Source organism: Pipra filicauda, unplaced genomic scaffold (genome assembly GCF_003945595.2).
Source record: "Pipra filicauda isolate LSUMZ 115617 unplaced genomic scaffold, ASM394559v2 scaffold196_size3971931_pilon, whole genome shotgun sequence".
In the NCBI taxonomy this organism is placed as follows: domain Eukaryota; kingdom Metazoa; phylum Chordata; class Aves; order Passeriformes; family Pipridae; genus Pipra; species Pipra filicauda.
Genome location: NW_024104305.1, coordinates 2,652,434 through 2,664,962, shown reverse-complemented (window position 1 = coordinate 2,664,962; position 12,529 = coordinate 2,652,434). Strand labels below are relative to the sequence as shown.

At 49.9% G+C, this 12,529-nt stretch overlaps 1 protein-coding gene across 6 annotated transcripts in view; it reads right to left on the bottom strand.

Moving 5' to 3' along the window:
- FMNL2 (formin like 2) overlaps positions 1 to 12,529 on the bottom strand; it is a 124,535-nt gene that overhangs the window by 23,890 nt on the left and 88,116 nt on the right. For all 6 annotated transcript variants that reach the window (XM_027733979.2, XM_027733983.2, XM_027733981.2 and 3 more), the window contains exons 7-9: positions 10,143 to 10,251; positions 9,002 to 9,078; positions 6,536 to 6,629 (exon numbers count right to left, since the gene is read on the bottom strand). In XM_027733979.2, coding sequence (XP_027589780.1) covers positions 6,536 to 6,629; positions 9,002 to 9,078; positions 10,143 to 10,251 — 280 coding nt within the window. The remainder of the gene's footprint in view (positions 1 to 6,535; positions 6,630 to 9,001; positions 9,079 to 10,142; positions 10,252 to 12,529) is intronic.

Below are 12,529 nucleotides of genomic sequence, written 5' to 3'. Positions count from 1 at the left end.
CTGGCTCAGTCCTGCTTCCCTCAGCACACAAATGATCTGCAGTAATCCCCAAGAAGACACAAAAGAGTAAATAAGTTTGGGAAGGACACTTCCCATCTCTGTAAGTGTTCGAGGAGCCCCCTGGTTTAATGGAAGGTATCCTGCCCATGGCAGGAGGTTTAAGTTTCCCTGTTTTCAGAGGGACAGAAGCAGCTCTGAAAGAAGCTGTTTTCACCTTAAAGGTCCTGGAAAAACAGATTCCAGTCATCTGGAGGACTGAAAGTTCCCTTCTGCTGAGAAAAACCCTTGGTGAGCCCTTGGCTTGCTGAAGTTGCATTTCAGTGTCTCCAGCTGAATCTTGAAGCCTCACCAGGTAAAATAAACCCTCAAACAACAAAGTATGAACCTCATGAAAAACAAATTACACTTGTTGCTCAAGCAAATTATCCTGATTTTAAACCCAAAGGACTCATCTCTCTCTGCAGGCCATGGCATGAAAGTGAAGCATTAAACACTTTTCCATGGGCTGCTCCACTAAAACCCAAAAAAACCACACATTAAGGTCTAAAATAGAGCAAACCAGACCCACTCTGGGATGGAGGAGTACTTTGATGAAGCACAAATGACCTGTCTGATGGGATCCCAGGAAAAGGCTGGGGGAGTTTGGAGATCACCACCCTCCTGGTTGTGAATCTCCAGTCTAATCCCAGGCCTTTCTTCAGGAGCAATCCTTGGAAAGCCTCCCTGCAGCATCAGGGATGGCCTTGCTGGGAGATCAAAGCCCAAACCCCCCCCACACCTCATTGATGGTCAGAGCAGCTCCAAGCAAAACCCAGGGCAAGGGATGTGGCCGAGTTTCAGGAAGCCCCTGGCAGTGCAGGGATCAAAGGCAGCAGCTGCTCCATGGGATCATTGGATTTGGGAGGCGTGGGCTGGGCTGGATCCAACCCCTGCTCCAAGCAAACCCCGGGAACCCTCTCCTTCATCACTCTTTAATTGCTCTGTGTTATATCCCACACAGTTTTTCCCTGCTGGAGCAACCTGGGCTAGTGGAAGGTGTCCCTGGCCATGGCAGGGGGTGGAATAGGGTGGGATTAAAGGTCCCTTCCAACCCAAACCACTCTGGGATTCCACGATGTCTCTTGTACCCACGTCACAAAAAACGGAGCCGATTTAACCAAAACCCTGGACTGTGGAACCAAACAGAACAATGGTGCATCTGATCCCTCACCAGTAAAGCCAGAAGGACTGATTTCTGGGAAATCTAATTCAAACCATTCCACAGGGATGAGAAAAGCTGACACAAACAACTCGGAGCCATTTAGGGCTGACTAATTAAACCGGGAGCAACCCAGAGTGCCCTGGCAGAGCAGATCCCAGGCTGGAGCAGCCCTGGCTGGCTGGGATACAGCAGCTGAGGAAGAGGAAAAGCAACAACCACCTGTGGCTTTCGGTGGCTGCTCCCAGATAGTTGAGATGAGTCAGGGCTGGGCCGTGTGTGTTTGAGGAGGCAGCAGAACTGACTTTCACGAAATGATATAATTTATCCTGGAAGATTAAAGAGAGTGAAACCGGAGCTGGAGCCTCCAGCCTGAAGACTGGCCCAAAGCCAAGGAGAATGCTGAAATCAAATCCCACCACATAAAACCATATGTTGCCATTTCTATTGGAATAAATTCCCGAGGCCTGTCATTTGGAAGCACGGTTGGGCCGAGGAGAGGCAGAGCTTTCTTTTATTGGCTTTATTCTGTGTAAGAAGCAAGATTAAACGAGTTACCACAGCTATAAAAACCCTGTGTCTCTGCTTGGGCTGTGAAAAAGCCCACTTTAGGTCCCATTAAGCCCACGTCATTCTGGAAGAACAATGTGGCTTTATGGAAAACCACCCACGGAGGGTCCTTTCTCCGGGTGCTAACGAAGGAAATCCAGCCCGGATCCGTTACAAAGCCACGACACAAGCCCGTAAGGAAGCAAAAGGATCTGTTATGAAAAATTCCGTGAGGATTGCACCCATATCCACCTGGCAGTGGTTCCCATCCAGACCACCCAAGAGCAAAGCTCAACTACGACGACCCTCGCGCTGTTCCCGCTCTCGGGGCCGGATCACTGGAAGATGTTCCAGAATCACAGAATGGTTTGAGGGGGAAAGGACCCTAAAGCCCATCTCATTCCAATGGGCAGGGACACCTTCCACTATCCTAATCTGCTCCAAGCCCCGTCCAACCTGGCCTTGGACACTTCCAGGGATCCAGGGGAGTCCACAACCCCTCTGGGCAGGGACACCTTCCACTATCCTAATCTGCTCCAAGCCCCGTCCAACCTGGCCTTGGACACTTCCAGGGATCCAGGGGAGTCCACAACCCCTCTGGGCACCTCGAACAGCAACCTGGGCAGGGAGCAGCAGACAGGGGGATTTGGGAAAACTGAAGATATTTTCACATGCAGTGTCAGGCAGAAGGTGAAACCCTGGGCTGGTAGAAGCACATCCATCACCCTCCCACCTCAGACACTCATCTCACACCACCACCTCAGTTTGCTGGAGAATGGAGCTCGTAACTAAATGTCACCACAAGCAGAGCCAGCGTGTTCCATATGGAGAGGGCAGTGAATCCAGGCAGGATTTCTGAGACACAGCTGCCAGACTGTGAACTCCTCCACATCTGGAGGACTGTCCCGGTACAAGGAGGAATGGCCTTAAGGTGAAGGAGGGCAGGGTTAGATGGGATATTGGGAAGGAATTCCTGGCTGGGAGGGTGGGCAGGCCCTGGCCCAGGTTGCCCAGAGAAGCTGTGGCTGCCCCTGGATCCCTGGAAGTGTCCAAGGGCAGGCTGGATGGGGCTTGGAGCAATCTGGGAGAGTGGAAGGTGTCCCTGCCCATGGCAGGAGGTGGGATGAGATGAGTTTTAAGGTCCTTTCCAATCAGGAAACACCTGGTGGTCCCAAACTCCAGGCAGAAAATGAAACCCTCTGGTTGCAGTTCCCTCGAGGTGAACTCAGCACCCCAAGTCAGGAAAACCACCCTCTGATGGAGCAAATTTAAAACACCTGAACTATAGGAGAGGCTTTGCAATACAAGACACGTTCTGTCAGTGCCAATGTTAAAATGACCCCCCCAAAGGCTGTTTTAAGCTTCTCCTCCTCCTCCAGTAACTCCTGGAGTCCTCCAAGAGGGAGAGGCAGAGCAAACACAGAGCGTGCGGACGAGCCCAGCCCTTACAGGGTGTGCTGTCACACACAGCCTGATGGATCTGCAGCCCAAAAATCCCTGGGAGCCTTTGTGCCCCCTTCTCCTGTCTGTGCCCCTTTGTCCAGCAGCACAATGCTGGCTTTCTGTCCCCCACAAGAGCCCAGTGTGAGCAGCAGCTCCCACCGCCGGCCCACGACCCTCCACAGGGACACTTTGTTTGCCTTCCCCGTGCTGACATTCCTGCACTTTGCAGGAGAACAAAAAAATCCGTTTTCCCATTAAGTTTCTGGTCAAGCAAACAGTTATTTAATACTTACTAGGTTAAAATACCTTTTTTACTTCTCCACAGCAGGGTTAAGTCACTCTCAAAAGCCAACAAACAACAACTGCATTTACATTTTCCAGCACTTTGCAAAGAGCTTCTTCCAGCACGGGTTATTCTGCTGGTCCACAAGGACAACTCAGAAGTGCTGTTTGCAGTGCTGCCATTCATTATTCCAGCAGGGAGATCTGACTCTGGATTAAGCCCTGTGGAAAGCAAGGCCTGGACAATCTTGGCTCCCTTCAGTGTCATGAAAGCTGATGGAGGGGCATGATGGGGTTTGTGTGCAGGGCCCCCACCTTCCAGCTCTCTGCCCAACTCCCAAGCATCCAAACACCTCTGAGGGCTCAGAATTCATGGCCATAACCAGGTGATGTGTGAGAGGATTGAGATTCTCCTCACCTGTCAGGGATTCAAGAGCAGCAAATGTCCAGAGAAGTTGGGGCTGCCCCATCCCTGGAAGTATCCAGGTTGCTCCAAGCCCTGTCCAACCTGGCCTTGGACACTTCCAGGGATCCAGGGGCAGCCACAGCTTCTCTGGGCAACCTGGGCCAGGGCCTCCCCACCCTCACAGGGAAGAAATTCTTCCAGATATCCAAGCTAAATTTCCCCTCTTCCAGCTTGACCCCATTCCCTGTGTCCTGCCACTGCAGTTCCTGATGACCATCCCTCTCTGTATTCCTTGGGGGCCCTTCAGATACCAGAAGGGGCTCTGAGGTCTCCATTTGCAACTGAAAAATCTCCCTTGACAAGAACCAAACCCTGCCCTCGTTTCCATCAGAGCAAAGCTCAAAGCTTGATGAACCATCTGATGTTCACCCCCATGGAAACGAGAGCAGAACTTGGTGCTAAACATCCTGTTTTCCCTCCTGACTTTATTAGATTTCATTAGGCAGGAGTTCAGCTTCCTTTTGAAGTTGTTTCATGGCAAAGAGATGGAGTGGCAGAGAACTAATTCAATAAGTCAAATCTGCCCTAAATATGCATGAAAGAACCGTGGCAGCCCTGAACTGCAGAGCTACAGCAGCCACACAAAGATTATGGAGCTCACAGCAATTTGAATTGGATGTGCAGGGCTGGAAAGCCAAGCCTGGGCACTTGACTTGTCAGCAACTCGAGGGGTTTATAAAATAAAAGTGAAAACTTGAAACCATTCCTGAAAACTTGCCCAGGAGGAAGGTGGAAAACAACAGCATAGAGCAAGAAATAAGCAGCATAATTGGGTAAAAAGGGCAGCTAAATGCAGAACTGGGGAATGAAAGAGCAGTTAAATGCAGAATTGAGGAAGAGAAGAGCATCCAAATGCAGAACTGAGGAAGAAAAGAGCATCTAAATGTAGAATTGAGAAAGAGAAGAGCATCCAAATGCAGAACTGAGGAAGGTAAATCCCCTCCCTGACCTCACTTAACCTGCAACAGTCGACAGTTCCACCGTCACTTGCTCAGACCCCAAAGGAGTGGAATAAATAACTAATTCCACACAAACTGAATGGGTTCCACGGGAATATTTGTCTCAGCAGGAGATGACAGAGCACCTGGAAGGACATGAAGGAGCAAAACCTTGACTGAGGATGTCAGGAAGGTAAGAAAGCACCTGGGGTTTCCACACCCTTCCCTGGGAGGTGTCCAATGAGCCTCACAGACCATCCCAACCAGTGGGATTTGGCTGCAGCCACTATTCATCCCCAGTCCCTCCCTGCTGAGCCCTATTCCTTCCCTAACAGAGCAGGAAAACCCAGGAGAATTTAACCCTGGACTAACAACGTTGTGATCTGCACATTTACAGAGTTTTTTCCCCACTGAAAGCCCTTCTCTCAAATTGTTCTTCACAACAATCCCACTGCATTTGCCTCCTGATCCCTTGGGTTCCCAAAGGTGCAAACAAAGACATGACACGACACAGATGAACCAAGGGAAGACCCAAACCATAATTCCCAGTTTTTGCCTGCACTGAAGGTCCCCAGACCTTTCCCCAATTCCCATTTTCTGAGTGCCCCTCCCACTGGTGTCACCCCAAGCCAGGCTCTCTCCGTGGTCACACACTTCCAACCCAACTTCCACTTCCCAGCAGTGCTGTTCCCATTCCCTCTGTCCTCAGGACAACCTTCCCACACCCAGGACAGGCCTGGACTTGCACAGAGCTGAGCTTTCCACAACAGGCCCACGCTGGAGGTCGCTCAAACCTTTTGCTCTGGATGATGTTGAGCACCTCCAAAATTCCCTCATTTATCTACAACATGCAAATCCTTCCGAGGTCAGAAATTATTCCCCAAACACAAAACACCAAAAAAATTACCAACTTGGCTCCTGGATCATCTGCATTGACCCACTTACAGCTTCAAGGAAACACACCCTGTGTCCAGTTGGGACTCATCAAATCCAACAATTCTGGAGCTGGGAAGTCTAATTTATTCCTTTTTAATTTGATATTAACCCCACATATATAACCAATATCCAAAGGAAACTAAGACAGCAGCATTCTAGGACTTGCTTCCCCCTCCCAGTGCTTCCAAACCTTCACACGATATTCCCAAATCCTTTTAATCACTGTGTGCAAACTGGAAAATACACCTATAAATGACACCTGAGCCAAGTGGAATTCCTGGATGAATTCCAGCAGTCACTGTGACTGACAGAGACTTGATTCTGTAATTTCTACACAGACAGAATTCCCACTGAGGGTAAATCCGGGAACTTTGTGTTTCAAGAGCGTGTGAAAATGGCTTTGGAAACGGGAGATCTAACCCAGCATTCCTGGTTGTTCCAGAGACAGGGCAAGCTTTCAAAATGTCCTAAAACGATGGGACATCATTTGACTGAGCAAAGGGAGCTCAAATTCCCAGCCTGGATTCGCCCTGTTGGAGTTACAGCTCTTCCCCACAGACACGAAAACGATGGAATGGTCACCACGGAGCTGCTTTGCACCTCCAAGGAAAGCCTGTAGTTCATGGAAAATCCTGACTCCAGGGAATTTAGCTGGATGAGAAAGCTCCAGGCAACAATAAGAGAGGGAATAACACCCAAATTAAATGAGTTGGGCCAAGGTACCTCCTTGAAGTTATCAAAGGCCGACAGGATGATCTCGTGTCCCCCTCGGACGAGGCAAACGGCTGCCAAGAGTTCCAAGACGAGGGCCTTTGTCCTGTGGAGAGAGGAGAAGGTGGCACTCAGTGACCAGCACCTGCTTCCAAACCTGTGGGAGAATGTGGGAGATGGAGCTTCATCCCCTGTGGTTTTAATTCCCTTGAATCAATAAACCTGCCGAGCGTCCCTGACCCAGGGAATTCGGCCTCTCCCGGGATCATGCACTTCTCCCCCTGTTTAATGCTGCTCAAAACATGCAGGAATTGAAACCACAACTCAGAAACTCAAGCAAAAAGGCAGTTGCAGAACTCTGGGAAAGGCAGATCACTGACAGCTCCTACCCCTGGAGAACTCCCCTGCACACACCCGGGGGAGGCAGATTCCCACACCCCAACTGGCCTCCTCTGATCTCACTTTTTAAGGGGAGTGCACATAATTCCAATCTGCATTTTTCCTGGTACAAATCTGAATTATTCTCTGTGTTATTCAGACCCACACACACAGAGTTCACTGCAGGAACACAGGATGCCTCAGCACGTCCTTCTCCCTAGAAATCAGAAATCAATCTGCCACAGAGAGAAAACAACAGATCACTGAGAGAAAACCATGCAGCAAACTGGGTGTTACCCTAAGGAAAATAATCCACAGTATTTCCTTACGGGATTCGTGGAAAGCAAAAGATTTCCTGGCCAGCTGAGCTCTGAGCAGAGTCAAACCATGCAGACACATAAAATTAGTCTCATGCCAAAGCAGAGTCTCAAACCAGATGTTACAGAACAAGAAATACCTTTTGGCTTTCAAAGGGTCAGGGTTATCTTTGGGAACCACATAAAATGTTCACTTCCCTAGGAAATTTTAAACGGGTCATGTTCAAGGCTGACTCATCCAGGGGGGTTCTGTCAGACAGGATCAAGGAGCTCTGGTATGGATCTTCAGGAATATCCCATCCCAGGGTGGGTTGTGAGGGGCTGTGGGGGCGGGGAGAGGGGATCTCTGGGATCAGAGGGATTCCCAGGTCTCTGGTGCAATGGGGACAAGAGAGGACAGTTCCAGCTGTGTCTGTGGGATCCATTTGGGAAGAACCAGGAGATGGAGTCCCCCCAGTCCCTCTCCACCTGCTGCCCACTCAGCTCCACAGTGGGAATGGGATCAGCTCCACATCCCATTCCCAGAGCTGCTGTTTCCCCTTGGCACATCTCACCCACCCTAAGCACTCAGACCTCTGGATTCTTCAATTATGGGGCTGAACCAAACACAGACTGGGGTTTTGAACAGCACTAACACCCAGTTTTGTCCTCAGACTATTTCAGTCACATTTTAAAGCAACGTTTTTAGAAACAGAAATCGAAATAACCCCCTTGTTTCAAAACTGAAAACTGGGGTTGTCCCTCGACCACCTGATTTCCAGGCACAAAAGTGATTAAAAAGTGATTTAAAAATAATAAACTTCCCATGTCCTTCCTATTTATCTGTGCATGTGTTTGCTGACTTAGGGCTGACTACAAGAAAGGAAGGATGTCCCTGTTTCCACCAGGACAAGGTTCGTGCTCTGTCAGCCCAGAGCCTAAGCCAAGGCCCTGTAAACACACACAGAGTTTTGTTTAGTCATCTCAGCCCCCAGTTTGACCTTTCCTTGGAAAAATGTCTGTGCCAGGTTTGGTTTTGTAAGACAAGGAAAGGTTGAGAACTCCAGGGTCTGCTGGAAGTGGCTGCTGGGATCACAAGGGTGGGAGAGGAGGGACAGGGATTCACAGCCAGCAGTTGCACTGTGGAATCACATTATGGCTGTGGCTGCACAGCAGCCTGACCCAGGACAGGAATGGAACCTTCTCCCAAGGAAATTCAAACCTAAGGATCCTTGGATAACATTTCTAAGGAAGATTCTCCCTTTCTTCAGGAAAATCCCATGTTAAGCTGCTCATTATCAGGGGGGTTTCTCTGCACTGCAACAGAGCTGAGGGGCTTCAGCAGCTCAATCACAGAATCCCAGAATGTTTTGGCTTGGAAGGACCTTAAAGCCCATCCAGTTCCACTCCTGCCATGGGCAGGGACACCTTCCACCAGCCCAGGTTGCTCCAAGCCCCGTCCAACCTGGCCTTGGACACTTCCAGGGATCCAGGGGCAGCCACAGCTTCTCTGGGCAACCTGGGCCAGGGTCTCCCCACCCTCACAGGGAAGGATTTCTCCCCAGTATCCAACCCAAATTCCCCCCCTGCCAGTTCAAAGCCATTATCAAAGCTGCAGAATCAGCAGCTCCTGAACCCACTGGAATCAGACAACAACTGCTCATCTACCTGCACCACTATACACACTTAATCTGATTTTTGCCACAGGTTTGTGCACAAACACACCCTTTTGAAGGTGAAAACCCCTTCCCAAATCCTCTTTACTTACCTGCTTGTCCAACTCTCCAAAAGCAAGAGCACCTACCTGGGGTTCTTGTTGTTCAGACTCAGGGCGATCTCGTTGACGGCGTGGGGGTGGGACATGACCATGTTGAATCCATACTGGGGACAGAAGGGAAAGAAAGTCCTGCTGCAGTTCTGACACCCCAAATTATTACTCAGAAACCCAACAAATCCCACCACCCTGACCAGACCCCTGTGGCAGTTTTTTAAGCCAAACAAAACCTCGTGGAGTTTACTGGTTAAACCGAAATATTTCATTCTCCCACCGTTCCTAAAAAACTTCCAACTCTGGATATTCCATGATCCTACAATTCCCTGCCACTGGCAGTGTTGAAAATACTCCTTTTGGCCATGTCAGCCAACAAAAGGGGTCTAAGAGCTGCTCCTACATTATTTCCAGCCCCTCTGCTTGTCCTTTTCTCCCTCCAGCCCCTTTTTAATTGTGACAGTCAAGAGCATGATTTACTCCCTAAAGAGGACTTTGAAGTTCAGTTGTTGTCACTCTCCAAAAACGAAAACAGAATTCCTTTGGAAAATACTCCACTGGTTATTAGGATTGTGGCTGGTCTCCTTCCCAATCCCTGTAAATCCCAGGGAGCTGGTACCCCCCCCCCAGGGCAGAGGGGGGTTACAAACACCTCCTACACCCCTCAGGAACTCCTAAGAAAGGTGTTCCCCACAGGCTTCCCTTGTTTTAGCAAAAAATCCCAAATCCTTGGAGCTCCCTGGACAAACTACACAATCCCTGTATCCCACTGGAGAGAAAAAAACCCTCAGGAAAATCAGGTTGGCTTTGGTTTAGTTGGTTCACTCCCAGTTGTCCCACTGCCTTGCCATAAACACTTACTGAGGAAAAACAAGGATTCTTCTAGAAAAAAAACCCCTGTTTTTAAGCATTAAGACTAAATGCTGAGACTAATTAGAACCTGATTGGCTGCAGGTTTAATTAGTTAATGCCCAATGAGCACATCATGCACAGGCTCACCTGTGCCTTCCCACCTGCAACAGGTAAATAAGGTAAAGAACTGTGTCCTGCTGCTTCCCATTTTAATAATGAGAATGGAAATATTTGCATGGGTTTCACCTTCCAAATTCACGCCTAACTTTTCCTCCCCCCTCCCAACACTGAAAAAGTTCTGTGGTGTCAAAAGGCAATTAATTACCTGGTAGTTCATTATGGCCCTCAAGCACATGATGCAGACGTGAACATCGTCCTTTTTACTCACTAATCTGGAGTTTTTTAGTGTTCTTCGGCTTGGCAAGGTGTTGTACCTGCAGAGAGAAGCAGCTCTCATCAACCACAGGGCTGGTTTTAGGGGGTGAGAAGGAAGGAAGAGAAATATCCCTCCGCTGGGTGAGAAGGAAGGTGTTTCTCAGGTGAACACAGGGCAATATTCATGAAAATAAAGCAGGAAAAGGGGCTGGGATGTTCACACAAAAAATGCAGATGTTTGGCTCCACAGACCAGGAGCTGCAGTGCCAGTGCAGGGGACAGTAAATATTCATAATAAAGACATAAACTGAATTACCACACTGAATTATTGTGATTCACTACTCTCTGACACAAACACCTCCAAATTCCCTCCCTTCAAATGTCCAGACCAAGAGGAACGAGGGGGGTCGTGGAGCTCTGCCCATGGAGAGCCCACAACCCTCAGCCTTCAGCAACTCCTCCCCTTGGCTTTCATTTTCCAGCAGTGCCAAGATGAAAGAAATCCCAAAATTCAAAGCAGGATTCAATCAAAAGACTTCTTCCCCCCCCTCCCATAAATATGAATGAATAAATCAGCTCAGGGCACTGCAGGAGGATTTCAGGGCTCTGGCAAAGATTGACCCAGTTTTGGCTGAGAACAGAGGGTGGTTTCAGCTGAATTTTGGGGAGTGGATCCTGTGGATGGGACCAGGGATGGGACTGTGCCTTGGAGAACCAGGACAGGATGAGGTTGATGGTTCCAAGCTCCTTGGACTGGGGCTCTGCACCTGGAAACTCTGGCAGCTCCTGCTGGGAATGGGGCTGCCAAGGAGCTGCAGCCAGGACTGTCCCACCATCCTGCCTCCTTCCCCATGGGTCAGCTCCCTGCCCACACAGACCCTGCACCCAGGGACTCCTTCACTTCCCAAATGTCCCTTCCTGAGATAAAAGAGGAGCAGAGCAGCCTTCAACTGGGAGTCTGAACTGGGAAGTGGGGAATTGCTGCCAGTGCTGGCTGGAGAATGTGGAACCACACCACACCAGCCCATTTCAGACATTCATTTCTCCAAGTGAGAAAACGCGGCAATAAAAGGATTTTAAAGTCATTTCTAGTCAGAGATTGTCCCTACAACGACTTATCTCAGCTTTAACCACTAAAGGCTGCAGACACTGTTTTCCTTTACATTTTAAATCAGCAGATTAATGAGATCTTAATCATGGAACTGATAGGAGAATAAACTTCCTCAGTGCACCAGCTCCTAAATTTCAGAATGCCTTTAGCCATCTGACAGTTAAGAAATGGGGGGAGTCTCCTTAAACTAATAAAAGATGATGATAAAGCCAGAATTTGGCATTTCCAGATTGGTCTCTTCCAACCCAAACTGTGATCCTCCAATCAAAACCTGGCACTGCAGAGCAATGTGGGCACCAGAGGGAAGGTCTGAGGTGAAGCCAACACTCCCTTCCTCCAGAGAGGTGGAAAAGCCCCACAGAAACCCAGCAGGGCTGCACAGATCCCATATGGCCCCACCTGCCCCCAGCCAGGAAAGCTGCTGGTTTGGAGCCCGGAGATGTTCCCTGGGGGGATCCTCATGAGCAGCCGAACGGGCAAAGCCAGGGGCAGAGGTTGTGTTCTCCTCCCAAATCCTAGATGACCCTCCCCCTGGGGACTGTCCCAAGGCACAGCTCCATCCCTGAGCTCCGGCCTCCGTCTGCCTTTCCCACAAATCCCGAGGCAGTGCCACTCAGACCCACAGGGCAGGTTGGAGGGTCACCTGCTCCAGCAGGGCCATCCCAGAGCACAGAGCACAGGGGTGTGGCCACACTGTTCTGGGATATCTCCACTGAGGGAGACTCCACACCCTCTGTGGGCAACCTGTCACCTCACCGTTCTTCCTCGTGTTCAGGTGGAACTTCCTGGCATCAGTCTGTGCCCGTTCCCTCTTCTCCTACTGCCTGGCATCACCAAGCAGAGCCTGGCTCCAGCCCCTTGGCACATTCCCACTCCCACCCGTGTCAGTGTCCCACTGGGGTGAGACCCAGGCATGGAATCTGCCCTGAAGAGCAGATCCAATCCCTACATTTCCATCCCTTCCCTTCCCCAGATGCAAATCCCCTCACATGGACCCGAGTGCCAAAAATTCACGAGGAGTTTTTGCACAGCAACTCCTGAACAACAACAACAGAGCCACGGCTGGAGATGCTCCCCCTGCATCAGCAGTGATCCCAACAATTCCCAGTGTTTGTGCTCCCTCCCCAGAGCAGGGCAGGCTGGTGGGAGCTCTGACATCTCCCTCCAGCCAAGGGAAGGGTGGCTGAGCTTCTCCTGCTTTTCCTTCATTCCTGGTTCCTGAACAC